This window comes from Nothoprocta perdicaria, unplaced genomic scaffold (genome assembly GCF_003342845.1).
Source record: "Nothoprocta perdicaria isolate Ctin4 unplaced genomic scaffold, notPer1 scaffold_11, whole genome shotgun sequence".
Taxonomy (NCBI): domain Eukaryota; kingdom Metazoa; phylum Chordata; class Aves; order Tinamiformes; family Tinamidae; genus Nothoprocta; species Nothoprocta perdicaria.
Window position 1 is genome coordinate 6045135 of NW_020454205.1, and position 20798 is coordinate 6065932.

General features: G+C 46.5%; 1 protein-coding gene across 1 annotated transcript in view; it reads right to left on the reverse strand.

The window, feature by feature from the left end:
• IKZF2 (IKAROS family zinc finger 2) overlaps positions 1–12693 on the reverse strand; it is a 48455-nt gene extending 35762 nt beyond the window's left edge. Inside the window, exons 1-2 of the mRNA XM_026049600.1 lie at positions 12650–12693; positions 7148–7414 (exon numbers count right to left, since the gene is read on the reverse strand). Of these exons, the coding sequence (XP_025905385.1) occupies positions 7148–7394 (247 nt within the window). The 5' untranslated portion in view covers positions 7395–7414; positions 12650–12693. The remainder of the gene's footprint in view (positions 1–7147; positions 7415–12649) is intronic.
• Between the last annotated feature and the right edge of the window lie 8105 nt (positions 12694–20798).

Consider the following 20798-nt stretch of genomic DNA (forward strand, 5'->3'; position numbering starts at 1 on the left):
ATAAAACTAATTCAAGACTTCCAGGCAAAACAATTCAGAATTTCTCCTTTTTTATTTTAACAGAAACTCCATTGCTTACCTTCCACCTTCACTCCATACATTCACGCACACACATAGAAAAATTAATGTCAAGTGTCCATATTTGCCTGGATGGCTGGGACTAGGAGTGCAACAAAACACCCCATTTTTATTTATGGAAATAAAAAACAATCAAACCCTGACACCGTTTGGTAAGGACACTCAGCCTTTCTCAGTGTTTTGGGGCACACATTCAGCCTCAAGCACAAGTCCTTACATCCTAGCAGGGACGGTGCAAGTCAGCAAGGGCACCTCTCACACTGGCTGTTTGCTCACGTGCCTTCAGAGACACCAATATGTTTTTACCAGCTAGCACCTTAACTCAGCAAGGCTCTTGCACATCAGATTTCACATGCTTAGCACTTGTTCATTTCTTGAGCATATCATCTATTAGAGAGCACTGGGTATATTATAGTGGGGTGTTCTGAGGATGGATTCGCTACCCTGCAGCACAGTTCTCCTGAAAAATTGCCATTCTGCTATCTGCCACATCTCCTCAAAGAGTCCTGCAATTGCCTTAAAATGATCACTCTCCTGCTGGACGAAATTAATGGGACGCTTTTATCAGAAGCGGTTCAAATGCCTAGCGTAAACTCCAGCATGTGTCTCCAGTTGGATGGAAGGAGAGGGAGGAGGACTCCTCGAAGTTCACAGCCCGTGCACGTGTCCTCTAGCAGCCCTTGCTTTGCTGGTGTCGCTGCAGGAGCGGCAGATGGGAACGAGGGCCGGACCCCATGCCGTATCCATGCGGCTCCGCATGCACGAGCTGGAACAGCCACCTCCCAGACCACTGCAGAGGCACCGAGGAACACGCCAGGGCTCCCGCGACCTTCCCAAGAACACCAAGGAGCCCAAAGAGCAAACTGGGGCACCAACCTCTTTCCAGTAAGCCCAACGAGAGCTCACGGGAATTGACAGAAGAGCCTGTGGTTTTCTTTGTAAAGTTTCACACCATGCTCTGAGGACCCGACCAGCCACTACCACCATCTTCTGTAGCCTTCTCAAATGCCCATGGCTGAGATTACCAGGTACAGTTTGCCCCGAGAAAAAAAAAAAATTGTTTTTTTCTTTTCTGTTTTACTTTCACCATCCGAGCGAAGAGGCAGCAGCTCTTCCTTTCACACGTTTCTCAGTATTCAGGAATGATTGCTTCAGTTTCAGGATGACAACATAAAAGGCAGCAGCGAGTTTCTTATCAAGTCTAAAGCCTTTTACTCCCTGCCATGGTTAAAGTGGAGCAGTCCATGTGCTTTGCCCACCCATCCCCAGCTTCCCTCTGCTATTCTCGGAGGCCACACAGGAGCGAGTAGAATTCCTCAATCCACTGAAGCTGAAGGGATGCTGAAAATATCCAGCCAGGACCTCAAATGGCTCGCTCCTTGCCACAGACACAACCAACCATTTTACCTTAACTGCTCTGATACTCTATCTGTTTAAAATCAGCGTGAACTTCTGTTTCCTACTGGTTTAAATCAGGTTAAATAACTCTTTTGATCTGTTTATTATACTCACGCTCCAGCTCCCGTTTCCTGCCACTAGTTTGAACTGCAGGCCTCCGGGGCGGCAATTCATTTGAGTCACACGTTCGCGCTGTTGATGAACAGCTCCTCCGCAGCCCAGTCCATCTGCGAGGCCACTACCTGACGGAGGGACGCTCATAGAAAGCCAGGCCTGATGAGCAAGAGGAGGTGGCTGCTTTGCCACGGACCCGCTGCCCACGTGGGCCCCGCTGAGCCGGCCTCCCTGTCCCTTCCCCTGCTCCCCTTTCCTGGTAGGGCTCTCGGCAGTTCCCTGGTACTGTCGCTTCCGAATATTCAACACTCTCCGCTCACGCTTCTGAGAAAGCAGCAACTTGACTGCAACAGAACAGTAGTAAATACAGCCCAGTGAGCCCTGCACCACGTCTAGCTGCATGTGTATTTACCTTTGGACTCTATCCGCTCACCCAGATTTATTAAAATACAGGCTCCTTTTAGGAAGGACATGTACTTATCAGGGTGAGCAACTGAGCTTTTTAACACCAGACTCTAGAAATAAATGCATCAGTGTCAAATATTTTTAATCTGCTTCAAGTATTAAACCTTTTCTCTATTTTCAAGCTAAAGCAGGGCAGGAAAATCTCAAAGACAGCACGACTAAAAGGAAACAAAAACGCTGAGTGGGGAGAGGGGAAGGTACAGCTAACCAAACAAGAAAGATGTTTCTTTCCAGCTCCAGATTTCAGATCTCAAGTCAGACAAAGCCAGGAATGCCTGGAAGTATTGTTCCCAGCAAGGAGAATTTAATTATATAAAGTTACTTGAGGAACAGACAGGGCAAGCTAAGCCAGAGTTGCACAGTATTATCTTTTCTAAAGGCTTAGGGACACGGGCTTGTGCCAGGGAATGGCTCTGTTAATTTAAAAAAAACATTGCAGGCTTTTACAGTTTTATAGTTAAATAAACTATTAACAGGTTTGATTTCAAATATTTACAACCAAGTTACAGTAAAATTCCACTGAAACTTCCAAATTCATTGCTTAACATGCATCCATTACAGCTATTTCTTCTCCGCAGAGAGCAGCAGTGAAACACTGCAGTTATTTAGATGCATTAGGATCTAAACTACACAAGTGCACTCGCTGCCTTGCAAGCAAACAGCAAGATGAAAAGTGAAGTGGTCCTAAGGAGTCTGGGGTATTAACAAGTCACAGTCCTTTCACAGGAACTCCAGAGCGGGAGAGCTGGTAGTAAAGGAGACCAGCACACATTGATACATCCCGAGACCAGGAGAACAAACTTACTGGCTTCTTATTCTCAAGCTCCCCATCTCACTGCGTGTTTTGTACCGCATCTTGCCCCTTGGCGCTCGCTGCCCACCCCGACACAGAAGCACCGCAACGAGGTTTCGCTATGAGCTACTCTCCTCTGCAAAATACAGCCCTGGCGTTTCTGCTGCATCTGAACACCACTTCAGCTGGCGACCACGAGTACATCCCCAGGCTGTTCGAGTGTTTAAGCTAGAGTCGATCCCAAGTCGCTGGCAAAGTATTTGAGAAGAAATTCACAACTTTCCAAAGAGAGCTGAAGTACTTAAAGTTTTCCCTATTGTTCCCTATGTATTTTCTTATCAAAAGTGTTAGGGCATTTTCTCCAGCCAGAAATCTTTAATTAAAAGTTTGGCAAAGGGAAAATGATTCTCAATCTCACCTGTTGTTTGAAGCACATTATGCCCACAGAGCTAAATAAGACTTCCATTTCCATAACTCGTCTCCTAACGTTTGTCCCACTGAACTCAATTGGAGTTACTTCACAGGATAACAGGCTGGTCACCTTCCTCAATTGCAAAGCCTGTTTATTGCTGCATCAGTGTTCAAGGCCCTTCATGTGAACATTTTAATTAGTTAAAATTGCCTCATCCCAGGGCACATGTGAAGGGCTGGGGCACTAATACATGGGCAGGCAAGGAGCAGCAACGTGCCAGACAAAATGGGGAGCAGCAGGAGTTGCTCCATTTCTCTTGGATTTTCTGGACTATCTAGTCTATGCTCTTAGTGATCTGCTAGACTCACGAGTCTACTAGACTCATCACTGCCCTGCACTCAAAAGCAGTGGTTTTACTTGTGTCTTGTTGCGAAAGTCCTCGCTACAAAATAGTGGTGACAAATCTCTCATTAGAAATTCCTGGGAAATCTTGGGCGATTTCCAAGTGTCCCCTGTATTTATAACCATAGTCTTAAAAGAGAGCAAATCCTTGAGTGAATGTGCAAAACTGCCAGAAGGGCTTAGCTTCTGAGTACCAAGTACCAAAAAATACACCTTTCTCTTGAGAGCAGCTTTGAAAATTTAGGCTCTTCCTCCTTAAATAGAAAATGAGGCTTTTAGAAAAATTAGACAATTTATTTAGGAAGCACAGAGAAAATACCACATTTAGAAATTTGGCCCTATAGTTTGATTCAGTGCAATTCATATTGCAAGAGCTAGAACTCTGCACTAGGCTCCAAATCACAAGTCAAACCAAATAAAACTTTTCTCCTAGAGCAATAAGACAGTGGAGTCAATTGCAATGTGTTAATAATGACCATTTGTGTAAATTCATTCCTAGTTCAACACAAAAATCTGAGAAGCATTATTGTTTTTTTCCTCACTGTCCCCAAATCCTGAAGTCTCCAGGAAGAAAAACATATATACCATTTGGAGTTACAGCCTTACATATGTGCAATGACAGTGCAATCCATGTTAAAGCAGAACTTTGAAAATTCCCTCCCTGGCAGATGATGCATCTCTCCATGACCTCACAGCACCAAGATGCGTGTGAAATCTTGGAAAGGCAGAGATCCAAGGTGCTCCCGAAGTTGGCACCCCAGGAAAGAGCCAGATAGGGTGAGCAATAATCACCAGAGCTCCTTTTTTGGAGACCTACTGAATTACTGACCTTAACTTCTTTCTCTCCCCTTCCCTCAATCCTCCCTGACACAAGTGCCTGGCACATCCCATGACAATATAAAGTGACCGGTCACCTCCTGCCATGACAAAAACACTGCTAACAATGCCGCAACCTATTCCATGTGCTATGGAATAGCAGCTTTGGCCCAAAAGAGAAGGGGAGAGCAGGGATCAAGGCTGCCAAGGCATACGGGGCAGGCCACGCTCCGGCTGCACGCAGATGAGGAGAGTGGGGCAGAGCTCAGCTCCAAAACTTGCCCGTGGCAGGAAGGGGTGAAAGCGGCAGCCGGGCAGGACAGTGTCCCCAGGCAGGACAGTGTCCCCGGGCCAGCTGCCCGGCCCCAGGCTCCCCAGGGCTGAGTGGCCGGGCTGCCCACAGGCCAGGCTTGCCCAGAGCGGGGCCAGGAAGCGGCCGCGATTTCGAAACACTCCGCTTTGGAGGACAGCTATGAGGATGTTAAAAATACTCCTCAAAAAGCACGGATGTGGAAATCCAAGTGAGCTGCTTCTGTGGACAGTGAAGCAGCAGCATGCATTTAAAAAAAAAAAAAGAAAAAACAAGTAGGGGGAAAAAAAATCCCCCGCAAGATTTGCTGACTGGTTTGTGATTAGAGCACCAAGCTGCACGTTAAATGGACTGCCTTTTCTATATGCTCGAGAACCTCTGTATAGAGCAATGCCTCGCAGCTCCTGCACTCAGAAGGGAAGAAAGGCATCGCTCTGCGAGGAGCTGCCGGCGGCCCCAAGGGAAAAGCTGCCCCTTACGTAACTCCTATAGATGCTGCTGCACATACAGACGCTTGTCCCTGCCTGCACACAGATGAGGTTTTGCTCTGTGCACTTGGATCTGGCGTGTTTTGTTTAAAAGGAAAAAGGCAGCCTGGCTATTTCCAAGATGCTGTAATTACTCCCTATCTCTGAAAAATGCAGTCCATTTAATTAAGTACCTACATCTAAATTTAGCATGTCTAATTTAGCCATTCAAGTTCAAGCATGTGGACTCTGATGCACCTACAATACATATGCTCACATATATGCGAGCGCCAAGGAAAACTTTTGGGGAGGTTGACAGCTGGGTGCTCGGTCTGCTACCTCCTCCACTGCAGCACTGTCTTCCTTGGCAGGGCACAGCAAACTGGTCATCAAGACATGGGTTCTCCAGCCGATGCTTTTCCCCTGTTGTAACTGCTGTCTAAAATCATGAACGTATCATAAAGGACCCTGCAGTGCTTTGCATTATACATTTATGCTAAGTTACTATCAATACAACTTATATTCTGGGTATTACCTATGTAATATATATTTATCATTCCTCTGCTCAGTTCTATTGATTTCTTCCCCATCAACTGCACACTACTTGACTGCAAACTACTAGGTTTACATTGGGATTATACACAGGCTTTTCTTACCCTACCTTAAAACCCCACTTTTCTTTCTATATCCTAGCAGATATCTCAGTCACTGTGAGAGCACAGACCTTCTCTCATCTTATTAAATAATATTGGAGAGAGATTAAAAGAGATTAGCTTTCATTTGGTTCAAAAACATGGAGAACACAAACATCCCCTGAGGCTCCAATACAGAACCTGGTGCTTAACCTTAATAAGATTTAAGCATATGTCTTAAGTTAAGTATATATTGTAGCACTTTAGGTGACTTACATGTGCTCAAATATCATGGAAGTTAAGCACATGCCTAAGCACTCTTTTGAATCAAAGGCTCTGCCACATAGACTCTACGATTTAGCAGTAGTGTCTTCTGGCAACATTTGTGCTGTTTTGCTGTTGGAAATCACCAATTTCACTTCCGCAGCAGCTAAGGTAACTATGTCCTAGAGCAGTTACCCCAGCTTGGGGTTTGTCATATTAGCTGAAACCCCCTTGAAATTCCCCGTTTTCTGGCCACGTGGTGCCAGAGTAGTAGAAGTTCTAACTAGTGGAGCTGAGCTCAGGAGGAACCATCTCCAGAGGTGCACGCAGAGGAAAGGTTTGATATTCCTCTTGAATTCTCAAACCCATAAGCCTTGTAAGCTATTTTGGCCTTCAGCCATTTGGAGTAATAATAGTAATAAATGATAATGAGAAGGGAAGCATTAAAAACAGTGCCTGCTTGGCTGGGCACCATGCCAAAACATTGCCTGCTTGGCGAGGGAAGCGAATCCGAAACTCAGGAAGGCAGTTCAGGGGTGGTTTTCCCAATGGAGCTGCAACGCAACATGCCCCAAAAGCCCATGCTGGCACGAGGATCACTGGCAAAGCGTGTCCTCCATGGGGTTTGGTAAGGTAAAACATGGAGAGGCTCAATGTGAAGGCTCAAAAACCTTGCACACACACATACACACACACAACACACCCCCATGCTGGAGATCTGCTCTCACCAGCTTGCTGCTGGTCAAGATCAGCACAACAGGCTGATTTCCAGGTTCCCATGCTGCTCTTAAGCAGCACAGGCTGGTAATCAACGCCAGGAGAGCACAGTGCTTGCCAGCAACCCCAAAAGCAGGGGGAGAACCAAAACAGCACAACCCCCTCAGCCCTCCCCAGCCTCCTGCCACCCATGAATGAAAAGGGAAGAGAGAAGAGTGGTCAGGCAACATCAACATCAGATGCCACAGGCAGTCATCAGATTTGCTTTCAGCTGCTTACCAGTGTGGCTCCTTTTATGTACCATTAGCACATTGGGCCCAATGCAAACCATGCCACAGACGTCACATTTCAGTTTACCATTCGGAAGCCGGATTCCTCCCTCGCTCGAGAGCTCCTGGATCTTTCTGTTATCCATCATCTCATTATGGTCAACAAGGGGCTCTTCCAGGCTGCTTCCTTCATCAAGAGCCCTGATCTCATCTTCATGACACAGGGGCTTCCTGTCAGATTCCTCATCACTTTGCATTTCTAGCTTTACTGAATTTGCTGAAATAAAAAACAACAGTAATTAAAAATGTGTATTTTCTAAGTTCCCAACTGCTAATAACATGACAAATTTTGACCATTACTGGTACTTGAAGCAAAATCTAGAGCTCGAAATAACATGAGTAGTGAGGGCAGCACATTCACAAGTTACACACGGATCCTCTCACAAAGCCTATTCCTCTCCTTTTTCTATTCCCTGTTTTCTCTATTTTACAGCTAAGAAATTAAGGCTGGCTGATACAGAGATCTGCCCAAAGTTGCAGAGCTTACACAGCAGGCTTGAATACTGACCCGCTTCTCAACCTGAAGCACAAAAACCCTCGTCCTTCCTTTCAAGGAGCCAAAGTCGAAAGAGCAGAGCACATCAGTGGGACACGGACCCGTATATTCCTTCCTGCCCGATCTCTCCTGCCTTGTGTTAGGGCATGGGGCCATGGAAGTCTTCCCAAGAAAGAGCTCTGCACTAACACAGCCAGGGCATGGACACGGGCACTTCCCAAGCAGGACTGTGAGCAATGTCTAGCCCCTAAGGAAGCTCATGGGCAGAGTGAGAAGTCTCCCAAACCCCACGCTTACACAGGTGAGCATCCCCATGGAGGGAGAGAAGCTCTGTTCAAGCCTCTGCTGCTTTTTTGCTACCACCTTCTGATGCATGTAAAGGGGATGCTGCCAAGGCCAACAGAGCTGAGGTGAGATGTAACCTGCTGGATTATTCACACCAGCAAGGCACACACCACAGTGCCAAATCTTTCAGCTCAGCCTGTTGGGCTCACCTTGGACTTGCATGATCCCTAGGTCACAGCCTACATCTGTGATTAGCAGGAGCTTGTGGGATCAGCAAAGCCCTTTCAGGAAAATTCAAGGCAGCTTTTTCATGCAGTGCTGTCAGCACAGGACACATGCAGGGACCAGGCACCCACATCCCAGTGCTTGGATGGCTGGTGCAAGCTGCTGTGCCCACGGCACACTCCCCATCCATACAGTCAGCCAGAAGACAAGCCTATGTGTCTGTTTCCATAAGCCTTGATCCTGCTGAGGGGTTTTAAAGGGAGGCGATTCAGCCTCCACATCTAAGCAGCCTTTGACCTGTGCACTAAGGCCACGAGCCCAAGCGCTGCTCATGGCAGCAGGTTTGGCTTAGAAACGCACGCCAGGCCCGGCTGGGTGCCCTGAACACCTTGGGGTGCCCCTTGACGAGTCCGAGAGCTACAAGTGACTGAGCGTCACCCCCATGTGGCCTCAAACAGCTCTCCTGCCAAAACCAGGAGAGCTGACCCCGGGCCGCACTGCTCCCGAGCCACCACCAGGAGAGTCCAGCCAGGCACAAGGGCACCAGAGATGCAGCCAGGGCAAGAGGCTGCTCCGGGACCACGGCCTCGCTCCAATGCCCTCGTGCTCCTCGCGAGGCACTAGCACAGCACGGGAGGCAACCTGCTGCTCCAGCAAAGCCAGCAAAAGCAAGGATGCAGACGGATCACGGCAGGCTAAGAGCAGTACAGGCTCTGCAAGTAGAAAACACCCTGGCACTTCCTTTACAGGAAGGAATTGATAGATTGTTGCCACAGAGATGCATTTATTGTTAAAAAAGGACGGCACAGAGGGAGCTCAGCTGTGCCTTGGCCACAACATGTGCGGAGGAGCTGTGCTGTCCTGGGGCAGGCGGCTGTTTGCATCTACACACAGCGCTGTGGGGAGAGCGCTGGTGCCAGGGACAGCACTCGGCTCTTCACTGCCAACCCTGGGACACACGGTCCACGCTGGGAAATACGCAGAGCAAAACCACCTCTCCAACCTGAACCAGGGCATAAGAAGCTCTCATTTTTGCATGATTCTACCTGCTGCAAAAAGGGCAAAATGCAGGTTTCTAAATAGTCTGCTCTGCAAAGGAACCACCACATCAATAAGGTGAAGGAGAAAGCCAGAATTTGGCCAACAAGAGGGTATTTGCATGGACACGGCCCATAAGTGAAGTAAACAGGAAGATTTGGAGACACCAATTATTGCATGGCATGGAGTGTGTGTTCTCCACGTGCCAACCTGAGGGCACGATGCTCCTCATAGCCAGGGAGAAGGACCTTCAGCAGGACTCCCCAAAAGGGAGCAAGAGCAGGAGCTCAGCCAGCTTTGTGTGCTGCAAGCAAGAAAACCATGCCCTAGGCCCATCGTCCTGCACACAGAACATGTCTGAGATTTAGGGACAATTTTAGAGCTGAAGAATGACAGTTCCTTCTAATAATAGCAGCCTTTGGGGGTATTTCGTAAGTCTGAGAGCGAAGCCCAAACAAATGGTTTGCAGTCTGCAGCAGGATTCAATACACTTGGCCACACAAGTAACTAGAGCAGGGACAGGAATAGAGCTCTGAGAGCTCTGCTCTCCGCACACAAAACCCTTGGTCGCCACCACAAGACTGTGCATTCTCCTTGCACAGTAAGGCACAAAATACCCCAAAAACCTCACGCCAATTGTGTGTATTTACAGATACTCACAAGAGAGACAGAAAGCTTGCACTCTACATATCTCCTTACATGTCTTGCATAATTTTCGGTCTCCCTCGCTTTGACGTGAAATAACAAACGCTTGACTGTGAGGAGCGCAGAGCACCCCTAGGTCCCCATGAGGTCTGTGCAACTCAGGTTGCCGAGCACCTATAGATGGAAGGGCCTAAGAGCTTATACATCTTGAGCAACGTGTCAGCCGCCCTGCAATGTGGGGCAGGCTGTTAATTCCCTGCCCTTCCCGCACCCTTGCACGGGCACCGCAGAAGCCTCCGCAGCTCCCGTTGCTGCAGAGGTTCCCTCCGGCCGGGGCTCGTTGCAGTCTCCGAGGAGGGGAATGTGGATGCTGCAGGGACCACCTCAGCTCCGCGCCACGGCTTTGCTGAGCAGGTCACCTCTGCTGCCGGTATCAGCCTGCTGCACATATAGGGCCCATACAGCAGCCCGCACACAAGCACGCGCTTAAACCACACACAGTTTATTCTCTGCTCTCAACCAGCCTTTGAAACTACACTCATTTTATGGAACTGTTTCCACCTACAGCCACAGGCTTAGGGAGAATAATGAACTTTGCTACAGAGAGAAGAGGAGCATTAAGGGATGTTTGTGGCGACCCCTCATCATGCACCGTCTCCACATCAAAATTTCACCCCAGGTTCCCTTGCCTCTCTTGTTCACGTGCTTGCTAAAAGCAGCAGGTTCTCATTCCTTGAGAAAGCAAAGCATAAAGAAGTAAATTGAGGTTTTTTTTTTAAATTAAAGTTTTTGACAGAGAGATAGCAGGGATAAACTGAATCCAGCATACCACAAAAGCATCAACTTGAAGTGAAACATTTCCCCCCCTCCCCATAATATCCCTACTTTTTCCCAATCCGCATCATACGGCACCTCCTGCTCATAACTGCACCTTGTGGGAGAAAGAGCTCGGCAGCCACAAAAGCTTCCACCTATGCACGACAAGCTAATGGGACATATTTAATAGACCACACAGCAATTTTTCTTCACTTCCTTCTCCACAGCATCAGCCAGCCGATCCTGAATCACACTTTATTCTGAGTGGCCAAATTGAAAACAATTATTGTTAATGCCTCATAAGGGCTAATTAATCTGCAATTCCCTATTAAACAGCATTTTGGCAAGTCTTCAGCACCAAAATATTTTCTTCACCCACAGATTAGAGCTGCTACAAACCAGAAGATGGATGATCCACCATAGAAAAATATGCCCAGTATTTTGTCCTCTGCAATGGAAATTTGTTTCTCTCAAAAGTGACACAGAAAAAAAGAAATCCTTCATGATTTACTGAGGGACATGATAGGCTAGAAAGTACGGCCCTCTACTTGCTTTCTGGGGGGAGAAGCAGCAAGTGTGAGGGCAATTCTCACCCTGGAGCAAGACCCTCCTGTGCAGCAGCGGGGTGCAGGCGGCAGGGCCGTGTCTCCCTGTCTCCTCTGCTGTCTGCCATCCCAGGTCACCGCTTACTCGGTCTGTGGCCTCGGAGAGCCGGGCTGGTGCTCTCACCGAGGGTTTGTGGTCTCCAGCTGGAGAGGAGATTTTCCTGGCAGCGGCCACACACACCACCGCGCTCCTCCCGCTGCTCCAGTGCGAGCACGGCCCTCAGTGCTCCCTGCCTCTTCCCTACGCTCCCTGCCTCTTCCCTGCTCCTCTCCCCGTGCCTGCCAGGAATGCCGAGCATTGGCCAGGCTTCACAGGCTCATCCTTGAAAAGGCATAAGTCAAACCTGCCGCCCCCAAAGAGCCTTGAGGTGGCTCTGTGGGCGAACGTGGCCAGGGACGTTTGCCGTCAACATGGACACTCAGCCCAAAGCAGGAGGCTGACAGCACCATAGCTCTCCCAGGATCCACAGACAAGTTCCCTTTCCAAAAAACACTATAATGCAGCACCCAGAGCCCTATTTCCCTCAGTTTTCACACATGCAAAGAAATCCAGGATATTTAAGTGCCTTTCAGGAAAGCAAGACCGAGCTGTAACTACAGCAACACGGCGACAGGCAGCTACAGCACAACCTCCCGCATAACATCCTGCCAATGGTCACTGACACCGGCTATTTTCATCACAAACTTCTCCCAGGCCCTGGATTAATGACACAGCTAACGGCCAGCTAAAGACGAACACAAGAGGAACCAAATTCTTCCAAGCATTGGACCTGGGTACCTAGCTGCTGAACTGCAGCACTCAGGCACAGGCCCCATCTTCCACCCTATAAAAGCACCCGGCAGCGGTGAGAAGACACTTAACGCCAAGAGCAGGGCCAACAATGTGACAGCGTCTGGTAAAACCTGTTGTGGGTATTGGGGGCAGTGGGGCCTCTCCTGGCCCAGCTGCTTTGGAAGCCCCAAGGCGAGGAGGGCAAGCGGAGCCAACGCTGCGGCGCTGCCTCGTGTTTGCTCTCTGAGCACTCGGGGCAGAAAGGGCCCTTGAGGAGGGTGTTTACACCACTCCACGAGTGTAGCGAGCCTCTAATGCAAGTGTAAATACACACCGCTCCCAGAGCAATGCAAAGGGTCTTGGTGAAATGAAAGCTTCACCTCTATATTCTGTCATCGATGGTAAATTTGGCTCTTAACTAATGAGACTTTCAATTCTTTTTTGGCTTAATCAGGAGTTATTAAACATGTAAACATTTAATCTTCCTTTTTTAAAAACACATGAGCACAAAGGGTGTGAATGCCAGCTGGGCAGAGGCAAAAGCAAGCAAGGAATCTGCTCCATAGTTACCTCAGAACCGCAGCAAGAGACAACATCACTTAGCAAAAGGGTCAGCATTAAAAAGCAAATTGACTGGAAACTGTGTTCAGCTCCAAGAAATGAGCCAGCCTCTCCTCCTTTGTGCTTCCTTGGTGCAAAAATTCCCAAGACGCATAGGCAGGATGCTGAGGAACATGGAAAGTCAGGTCAGCTCAAAAGGACAAAGCCAAGTTCTTCAGGAGATACATAACCGTGACGCCAATGAGAAACGGAATAGTTTTAGTGACACCAAAGGTCAACACCACCCAAAGGGCAATTTAAATGGAAACTGTTTCAATTTGGGGTTAGAAAGGTGTATTTCCAGACCGCTTGCACAGATTGAGGCTTTCTAGAGGCTCAGAGAGAATCAGAGCTCTATCTGCATGGAACAAATGAGGGTGAATGTCACCTGCCAAGGAAGGGGAATTACCCAACTCTTTTGTCAAGTGAAAGAAACCTTCCTAAACGGGGCCTCTTACAGCACCCATGGACACCCCCAATGCTGGGTGTCAGATCTCTCCAACAGTTGCTGAGGAGGCTACCAAGAGTCTTAGGTGGTGACACTACGTTGCCACATGGACTTCTGCAGAGTTATGCCCTTTCCTAACAGATACATGAAGCCAAACACTTTAGTGCTAAGAAAAAGTGATTTAGAGGTGTTATGCAGAGGTCTTCTCAGCACACTCCAAATGAAATTCTTCAAGCATGCCTACATGGAGCAGTTAATATTCCAGAAATTCAGTGAGGAATTATCAGTCTATTTAGGCTTTCCTAAAAATTTTAGTTTTCCCATTGAAGAATCTCAATTTAAGCCTACTTCCTCTGGAAGGTATTCAAAGTCTTGCTAAAAGCGAGTACTTATTTCATGTCTTCTTCTGGTGTTGTGTTGGGAGTGTAGACCAACAGGTCTCTTACACCCTAGTTCAATTCCAACTGCAACAGCCTAAGCCCACCTTCAGCTAGGTTTTAGTTGACAAACTGCAGTTGCTGATCCCTGTTCCCTACCCCTAACCTTGCCGATCCTTTCTACTAGTGGGTCTGGGTGGAAAACTAATCCAACTGGAAACCAACCCTGCTGAGGAATCTCAACCATTCTGTGCCCGATCAGGCCCCTGACCTGCCTGTGCTGTCACAAGAACGGCAGTGTTGAAACAAGCAGGGGCCAGGGGAGGATGGGGACACAGCACCTGCGTTCAGACCAGCTTGGGCTGATGTGCAAAGGCCCCCTCAATTTCACTGAATGCCTTCAGTAGCAACATTTTTCAAATGCCGGGCTTTTTCTCCCAACCCAGGTGTCCATTGCCAGGCACAAGGAATGAGGACTGCAGTAGAGAAACCTGTGGAACAACTTCTACGCTGAAAAGACTATACAAGCTTATACAAATACTCAAACTGAAAGGAGCAGAGTTACAATTGGAAGGGCTCGGATTTAAGCAAACAACGTCCTAAGTGCAGCATTAAGACCTATCTGCTCTATCACAGGATGAAATTCTGGGCTGGGTTCAGCAAGAAACCTGCTGAGGTCCAAAGGCTGAGACAGCAGATAAGGATTTGCCCCAAACGCCTGGAGTTTAGGGACAACTGTTTGCTCACCACAAATGACCCCCCTGTACCTCCATCCAGCAACATCAGGAACTCTACACCGAATATGTATGACTGCTCAGTGATCCCTCTCCAGAAGAACCTCAGGCCATACTTCAGCCACAAATGCACACATGTAACTTGTATTTAGCGTGAGCCATATATTCATATCCCAGGGTAAGAAGTTCCCATGACCCATCCTCCTCCTGTACTTACAAAGCAATTAGGGTGCAATAAATACTGTGTTCAACATAATACAAAGCTTCTGCCCTGACTATAGGTGCAAGGCAGAGCTTCCTTATCCAAACATCCCTCAGCTCATGGGGAACATCAGCACTTTACAGAGCAAAAGAGGAGCAGAAGAAAGAGGCACCTGCCTCCCAGCTGCTCTTTGCTTCACAGATGCTCAAGGCCAGGCCAGATATCAGGTTTGCAGCCATGGTTGATGTTTCTCTAAGGTCAAGTAAATGGGAACCATTGAAGAGGCTTTTTTTTTTTTTTTTTTTTCCTGCTCTCTCCTTTCCTGCTTGTCATGTTTTCGCAGGGTGAGAAGGAGAAAGTTTTTCTACCTTCCTCTCCTCTTCTCTAGCATGAAACAATTCCCTTGGACAAACTTCACCTAGCAAATACTGTGCCCTTCTGCTATCCCCAGCACTCCTCTCCATCTCTCCCACTGCTGTACTCCAGCATCATGGATAATTTCTGCCTTTGTCCTAACGGCTTTAGCTTTGCACAGGGAAGGGCAGAGACAACCCTGCTTTACAGTAAGTCCAGTTTTTTTTTCATGGCTGGTTCAAAGTTTACAGCTGGAGCAGAAGATACATTCACTCACTGAGCAGTGACACAACTGCCACCTCTGCACGGAACTGCTCAGAGGCTGCTGTGAGATTTGTATGGAAACCAGTGTTGGAATTTTGTAACGGAAAATGCTGACAAACTGCAGCTATGCAAGGACAGTCTCTTTTCTCTTAAAAAAAGTGAATTATTTAAGTGACCAAAAACCTCACTGCTCCTCCATTCTCAACTCTGCTTCTTTAAAAAGGGCACTACTTCCTAAAATGCCTTCCAACAGACACATATAGCAGTAATTAGATCAGCAACAATTATTCCATTTATAAAGAACGTGCCATCAGGAATTGGCCTTATATTTGAAAATACACCTAAATCCTTTGAAGCATATGGAATCACTCCCTGGGTTGGAACCAAGCTTTTCCCCCCCCCCCCCCCTCTGTATTTTCTGTCTTTGCCACTGTATTTCCAGCACTAGAGACATTATCTTAAACAACTGAGCAGCTTTCATTATGTATTTTTTACCCTCTGCACCATTCACAGCTCTCAGGAAGAGATTTATTTTTTTCTAATGATATAAACTTTAACTCAGCTTAACACAGCCTGACCTAGCCGTGTTCTCCTGCTGTTAAGGGAGGCCCCTCCTCTGACTCATCAACCCTTGGAAAATTATAGGATAAGCTCCTGTCACTGAAATATTTTCTTCGTCACTAAATTGCAGAAAGGAGATTAAGGGAGAAACCTGCTCCTTGTCTGCATGTATGTGACTCAAAGCCCTGTCGGCACCTCAGGAGGCAGGTAGGTGAGTGAAGGGAATGGGCAGATCCCCGAACACACCAGGAAAATCCAGGGGAACCAGATCCCCTTGCAGCTTGGGTCCCTCTCAGTGTTTGGGTATATGACTTCTTGTCATGCATATCACAAGGGCATTACTGTATTAGTCTCCACCTTGGTTAAAAAGAAAGCTTTGCCTAACCATAGCTGACTAGGAAAAGTTCAATGAAAACTCCTAAAAGCCAACAGTAAATGTGGAGCTCTGCCAGCACAGTGCTGCTTTGAGACCTCTTTTTTCACTTGAGATAAATAAAAGAAGGTGCATTTCCCTTGTATTTGTCCCTTTAGTAGCCAGTGGGCACCAGGATTTGGGGATCTGGGATGCAGAGCGCCACATTCCCTGTTCTAACACCCCATCGGTACCACACACAGTGCAGTCAGGCTCCAAGCACAGAGCTCCCTCGCACCCACAGATGCTTAGCAGGAACTATTCCCAAAAACAAAAGCTATCCCAAAAGGTACAGCACAAGGATGGCAGAGTCTGATATAGTCCCTCAGCTTTTCCAAAAGAAAAACAAAAACCAAAAAACACAACAAAAAAAACCCACTATTTTCTATCCATTCTCCCCTTTCAAAAGCCCTTTCAAGGATCTCAATCTGTTTAAGCGCAAAACTTAAGGTACTAAAAATGGGGGAGGGCATCTACGGTGCCTCGTTCCCACAACTTGAAACACACCAGCTATTAACGCAGCAAGATATTTAAATGACTATTCATTCTGATGGTTTTTTTAATTTTTTTTAAAGAAATGCTAGGCTTTCACCTGTATCATTATTATGTAGGCAGCGACAGATGGCAATGGAAAAATATAAAATAACTCTTAGAGTATTAACTTTTTTTCAGTACCGTATGTGTCAGATTCTTTAGCATAAATAAATGGCATTACACAGTCTCATTAAATCTATACATCTGTGTAGTAACTTGCAATTTATGGATATTTTCTGACACAATGTTCAAACCAACAGGTTTAGCTCACATGTTTCTTTTCTCACCATGCCGTCTCTAAGTCACCAGAAAAGCAAACAAAAGCAAAACCCTACAGTAAATATTCCTGAGGAATTCAAAGAGAAGATTTGCTATTCATCATCTACACGTATTGAAGAGAAGGAGAAGGGAAGAGAGTGGTGGAAAGAAGGGGCAGGAGAGAGGTGGCAAGCCAACCAGACCACTAGACAGGTAAAAGCCCACCTAGACTGCAGGTAAAAGAGTGTTTCTTGAGTTTGAATTAAAGCAAAGGTAAGGACAGAGAAAGAGGAGGAAGATCTTCTTGTCAGGGACCTGAGAACTTGATGCGTGCGCCCTACGCCAAGCTGCATCTGACACCCTTCATGGATGCAACACATTCCCACTGGAAATCTGAAGTCTGGCAAGAGCAGCAACTTCAACCTTTTGTCTCCCTTGGTAAAGGATCTGCTGGAAGCTATTTATGCACTGGCTCCTTTCCTCTAGGAGGAGCTGGTATCTCTGCCTATAATTAAGACTGCTTGACACTTCCTACGATAAGGCCCTGTTTTTCACTTGCTTATCCTTTTGCCAGAGCCAATTTAGGCTGAATTTTTAGGCATTATTTGAATTCTTGGGTGCGAAGTTGCAATCAAAACAGTTCAAGTGGTTCTGAGAAGGTTGGAGAAAACAACATCACCCCTTCTTGTGCTCGCAACAGTCGATCCATGACCAACAGGAGGAACAAAACCTGCTTTTCTACCCATTGGTACCGCAGACCCTCCTATGTGCTCTTGCCTCGCAGCAATCCCAGCTTGGCCAAACAGAACGTCTCACGTCTGAGCTCAACTCGCCCTGCTTTGGTTTTGAGGATGGGCCACGTGCATTTAAAAATGATTACTCACTGCAATGAAAAGTTTTAAAAAAATGAAAGAATTTGGCATCCTAAGAGCCTCACTTACGCACTCTTTAAAGTGCATAATTCCATCACTGTACTGTACATAGCACACAATCTCCGAGGAGTAATTATCCACGGATTGGAAGCCAGTGTGAATATACACACAGTCAGTCAATACGATGCTGTGCTTGCTGCCGCTGCCTCTTTTTTTTTTTTTAATCAATTTTAATTGTTGTGGATCTATTTCGGCTAATAAAAGAGAGTGAACCGATTCTGGTCGGATAGATTTCTGGATACGGAAAATGAGCGAGCAAAACATGTGAAAGTACTTACTGTATTACCAGAAATATTTATAAATGGCTCTTCCCTCCCTCAGCTGGCAGAATATCAAAGCACTGAGGAAGCAGCACGGATGGCTTCTGAAGGGATGGAGAATGAAAAGTCCACTCCACCATCAACCTGAGGGAGCAGTGTCACGGGGCTCCATCAGAAGCCCGGACTGGAACTGCTCTAACAGTAAAACCTTGTCAAAGGGCTAACCTGATTCTCGGCACAAACAGCATGAGGAAGGATAACAAGCGAGTCTCTACAGGGGAAAAAAAAAAAATTCAACGTCTCTGTTGGCTCATGACAAGGTCTGAGCAGGAGGCTCAAGGCTTTTGTAATTCAGATGAGATGTCCAGGACAAGGAGTCATTCTAACCAAGCGCCATCATATTCCATGAGTGCTGGATGCAGATAGGCCAAGACCAACCTAGACTCTTAGGGCTCAGCAGCAGCGCAATGTCCTCTCTGCTGCACATCACCACCATGGGACACTGGGTGCATTCACATGAGCAACACAGCATGGGAAACAAGTCCCTTTTCACACGAGAGCCAGAAGCAGGCACACCAATTCCCAAGGCAGCTTGTACACATGAAAATGCCCGGGGGTCCTGAATCAGGGCGATACTGAAGCAATCGTCAGTCCTCAACATGAAAGTCAACAGGACTTTGGTACACACACAGCTAATTACATGAATTCGCGGCTGGGCCGAGCAGGCATGTTCCAGCTCACAAAAGCCATGAAAGGACACGGGGCAGGAAGAACGAGAAGCCTTGAGGAAAGGATTAGCAGTGTCACAAGTTAAACATCTCCTCCCTGATGACATACAGGATCGGGTCAGCTGTGCAGACAGGCGAGAACTCGGTAGCGTCAAGTCACAAACGGTACCGGCTGCTTCAACTACAGCACAGAGCAGCATTTTAGACAACAAACAAGGGACTCATGCACAATAAGAGATATTTTAACACCTTTTCTGCATATAAGAGCAGGGGATGTTTCAAGGTTTGACTGTACATCATTTCTACACCAGATCCCCTCCACAATTGTTTTAACTTACATAGCAGATTTAGGGGGAAGAAATAACAATACGTTTCTCCCTACAGACAGACTCTGGAACCTTGCAACTCTTGCTTTACAGTTATAAAAATCATAATCTAGGTGGGCTATAACCTAATAGTGATACAAGGACATTAAGTCTACTGAATTACAACAAATAACATGAAAGGACCCGAGTGATAACTCTACCCTATTCGTTTTACAATAATTAATAGGCATTTGGTGATGACATGAACACATTTCAGTTAAAGGGTACACAGATACCTACTACTGGTTATGACCAGCCTTGGTCTTTATAAAAATAATCACAGAATGCATTATTCTTAAAATTGTCTTAAGCCACACTAAATATCCAAGTTCCTCAGGTCATTATGTCTTCTCCTAAGTACAGGAAATATCAAGAATTTACAGTAGGTCATTTGGGTACCCTCGCTCACAGCAAGCAGTTCAGTGCCTGCTGAAATAATTGCCAGCCAAGGAAGAGATAAAGATATAAAACAAATTTATTGGCTGTCTAGCAGACTTTACATTCAATTTGCTCTTGTCACATTCTTATCAAGTGTATGTGCCTGCACAATTCCAGCTGCAAAGGTTACAACCAGCACCCTGTCAGATTCAACTACCTCGGTGCCAAATTTCATCAAAGGGGTTCAGAAGAGCAGTATGTATAGCCTCAAGGAGGACATATAATTTTATATATCACATGCAAGGCTTCATTTATCTGCTCTGTGTGCACCGTGAATCCAGTGATTTCCTCTAACATTCCCGAACATTCACTGGCACCGTTATTCACACATACATGCTCCACGCTCCTTGCAAAAAGTAACTTGTTCATGTAGGCAATTCCTCGTTACTACCTGGTTGTCAAGCTTCTGGCCTGGGGCTTTGGGATCGTTGGCTTCCTGAAAGATATTATCAACATGGGATTCTCACTCCTGGGGAAGAATAAAGCATCCACACAAAGCCGAGTCTGAAATGTCTCTAGCTCAGATTTATTTTTGACATCCGTGCCCTGCACATGGAGCTGGAATATTCCAAATCCAGCTCGCAGTCCTGTTGGGAGCCATACAGAGAAAAGCGGGTTTGCATTGACTCCTGGCTGGAAGAGGAGGGACAAATAATCATAGCGATGAAGCAGAAAACGTTCCTTTTTTGCTATTGAAATAATTTGACTCAAAGTATTTACCTGACCAAAAATAAAATGAAACCATTTCAAGTTGTGTAACCCCCCCCTTTCAACTGCTGCCCCTCTCTGAACTGAAATGGACCATTTTGAAACAGATGAGAAAGTTTTCTACTTTCAAGCATCAAAAGCTACCTCGATGTTGCCAAAGCATTTCTTCCCCCAACATTTCTATTGCACTTGCCTCAAATTTCATCTTGATCCTGCTCAAGAGCTGCCTAGTTATTATGTATTTATAAATTGAATTAAAAAAAAACCCTCACTTTTATCTGGGCCTTAAATTTCCACTGCAAGTTAGTTAAGGTACTTTTTATAACCCCTACTTGGCATTAATTTGCATCTTTGGATGCCTATTCACACATTTAAACCAGAACCTAAGTTTCCTTGCAACTCAGTTCATCTACAAAATTGACATTTCAATTTCCTACCTTAAGGGGATTCGAGGACAATAAATTGATTCCTGTTTGAGAGATTCTCAGGTGCTAAAGTCAATGGAGGCAGAAACAAATGCAGAGCGTTGGTGTAAGCAGCATGC